Source organism: Merops nubicus, unplaced genomic scaffold (assembly GCF_000691845.1).
Source record: "Merops nubicus isolate BGI_N331 unplaced genomic scaffold, ASM69184v1 scaffold38137, whole genome shotgun sequence".
Lineage (NCBI taxonomy): Eukaryota > Metazoa > Chordata > Aves > Coraciiformes > Meropidae > Merops > Merops nubicus.
In genome coordinates, this window is record NW_008620300.1 from 1 (window position 1) to 2840 (window position 2840).

The following is a 2840-nucleotide window of genomic DNA, read 5'->3' on the forward strand; positions in this document are numbered from 1 at the left end:
CGGTGCTGACGCCCCCTCTCGCCCGCAGTGTGAAGGTCTGGGACCTGCCGCAGCAGGCGGTGCTGCGCTCCTACAGAGGTGAGTCCACGCCGAGCCCCTGGGCTGGGCTCCTGCTGCAGCCCTGCTCACCCATCTCCTGGCTGGGATCTGATGTGTGGTGGCCTGTGAAGTCTCTGGCACAGCTTTATTTCTTAGTCTGTTGTTCTTTTTGTTCTGAAATATGATTTCTGCGAGGCTTAGTTTGCCTTCCATCTCTTAAATGTCTTTTAGAGCATCTGTTCTGTACTGAAATTTTTCTTCCACCTGCACGTGATGGTGTGATCTAACCTATACTAGTTTTGACCAGCAGCTCACTCAAGGTGCCAGTCTCTGGTATTCTGATCTCTAGTGACAACAGAGGCACATTGACAACATTGATCCTTGGCCCCCCAGCCCCTTTGTACCTGACCTCTGGTCTGGAGAGGTCTCCTCAGTCCTCAGCACAGCACTGGGACTGGGCTGCAGTGGCTCTGGTTGGATTTGGCAGCTCATCAGCTTGGTAGGAAGCAGTTTGCTACTGAGCAGAAGCTATCCTGTTACCTGAGCATGAACTATTCTTTATTTTACTGCTGTGCCTTCAGAGGTCCTTGGGAATAGGTGGGAAAGTTGGATGCAACCTTTGAGGCTCTTTATCCTTTTGTGCTTTTGGTAGCTCACTCCGGTTCAGTGACACGTGTGGCTTCCTGTCCTGGTAAAGACACTGTGTTCCTGTCCTGTGCTGAGGTAAAGCTCACTCTCTGTCTAAACCTGCCTGTCAAACATGAGACCTAACTTCAGTTAGTTACAGTTAAGTGCATTTACTGAGAAACCAGCTATTGTGTGACAAGCTCCATACCCACGTTACTCCAATGCTCCAGTCTGATAAGTTGATAGTCAGCTTACCAAGCTCATTTCTACACGTTTGTATGAAATGTGGAGCTCCTAGGTCTGTCCTGGGCATGACTGAAGGAGCTGACTTGCCAGTAATAGCAGCATCATTGTAGGACAAAAGGAAGAGGTGATGTGGTTCTGAACGTGGGTCAGTAGCAGCTCTGCAGTGAGTCTTGAGTTTGTGCCTACCCCCTGCCACAAATAAATTGTAATAAAACTTCTCATTCACTTTGGCTTTGTAGGACAGCAGAATTTTACTGTGGGACACCAGATGCCCCAAACCAGCCACTCGAATCGGTACGTTTCTCTGTGCAGTCACTGCTTGTGGGTGAGTTTTTCCTGGAAGAAGTAAATTATTTTATGTCTGACTTCACCATCTCCAACCTGAAACCTAGTGATTTGGGCAGAAAAGCCTGTTAAAATCTAAGGAAGTCTTAACCCTGTCACAAAAGTACAGTGAGCTTATAAATCCTTGCCTTGGTGCAGCAGCAGTGCTGCGTGAGAGGAGGGATGTCTGTGCTGACTTCTCACACTTCTCCCAGTTTGCAGTGCCTGTAATCACCTCCCTACCTCAGTCATGTGGCACCCACAGAAGAGTGATGTCTTTGCTTTGGGTAAGAATATCTTAATACCTGACTTCCACCAGGCAAACCAGGGTCCTTCCTTGCCACGTGGCAGTTCTGGTGATGCCTCTGTTCTCCCCCACAAGGTGACGAGAGTGGAACGGTTGCACTAGTGGACAGAAGGAACCCAGACTCTGCCCTCAGCTCCTCCGTGCACACCCGAAGCATCACAGGCTTTGCATTTTCTGCACACAGGTACAGTCAGATGCACTGGCATGGAGTGTGGGCTTCCCTACCCTTGGAAACCCTGTCTGATTTTAGAGTAAAACCCACAGCAGTACTAGTCTTGGTCTTTTTTAATCAAGCAGCTTGATAGTGAAGCATTGAGAGTTACTGACCCGCTCTCTAGGGATTCCTCTCATCACCTCTGCTTGGAGAAGGGTTACTTGCTTTCTGCACTGGTAGAATATTCTCATGTAGTGTGCTGGCAACCTGCCAAATGGTGATGAAAACATTTTTGTTACAGTTTGGTATCTGTTAATTCGCTGTCCCTGGGTCAGGCTCACTAAGAAGTGCACTTTTCATGAGTTTATCCCTAAGAAGCTTTGTTGTATTTGTTCTAACTATGGTCTTCTCTCTGTTCTCTAGTTCACCCTTGCTGGCTTCCATCAGTGAAGACTGTTCAGTAGCTGTTCTTGACTCAGACCTCTCAGAGGTGTAAGTACTAGACAGAATTTATCTGCTACTGAGGCTGTTAGTCTTGCTGACTTCTCACTAAGTTAATTATTTATCCACATGCTGAGCGGAAGGTAAAAATACTCTTAAGTAAGGGAGCATCATCCTCACCAACTGTCAGTGAGGAACTGCACGAGCCCAGGGACTGCTGGTGACAGTGCTGTGTGGCTGACAGGGTTTGTCCCCCAGGTTCCGGAGCCGTTCTCATCAGGACTTCGTGACGGGCGTGTCCTGGTCCCCCTCAGAGGATGCCTTGCTGACCACTGCTGGGTGGGATCATCAGGTTTTACATCACACTGTTCCCATACCAGCTGGTGAAGCTTCTGGAGTCAACTGTGTAAAAGAATAGTTTTATAAACTCATAACCCTCACGGTCCAAATTCCTTCCTGGCATAACTCTGATTCTGCTGAAGTCGGAGGTGTGTGTGAACTGCAGTGGGTATGGGCTGTTCTCTGCCTTGAAGCTTGTGACTAAGAAGATTCCTGTAGTAATTTTGAGTTAGGTGTAAGTTAGTAACAAACCAAGCTTTACCCTTTCCTTGGGAGTTCACTTCACTTGTGGTAAGACCAGTATTTTGCCCAGAAAAAAAATTGACTTCAGGCACAGAGGAGATGTGGAGAGACAAGGAATTA

General features: G+C 47.9%; 1 protein-coding gene across 1 annotated transcript; it reads left to right on the forward strand.

Moving 5' to 3' along the window:
• Positions 1-5: 5 nt before the first annotated feature.
• Positions 6-2556, forward strand: WDR77 (WD repeat domain 77; the record flags this gene model as incomplete). Its single annotated transcript, XM_008944074.1, has 7 exons — positions 6-78; positions 692-762; positions 1152-1206; positions 1452-1523; positions 1619-1727; positions 2121-2189; positions 2397-2556. Coding segments are annotated over 7 exons (609 nt in total), but the record flags the coding sequence as incomplete, so codon positions are not given.
• Between the last annotated feature and the right edge of the window lie 284 nt (positions 2557-2840).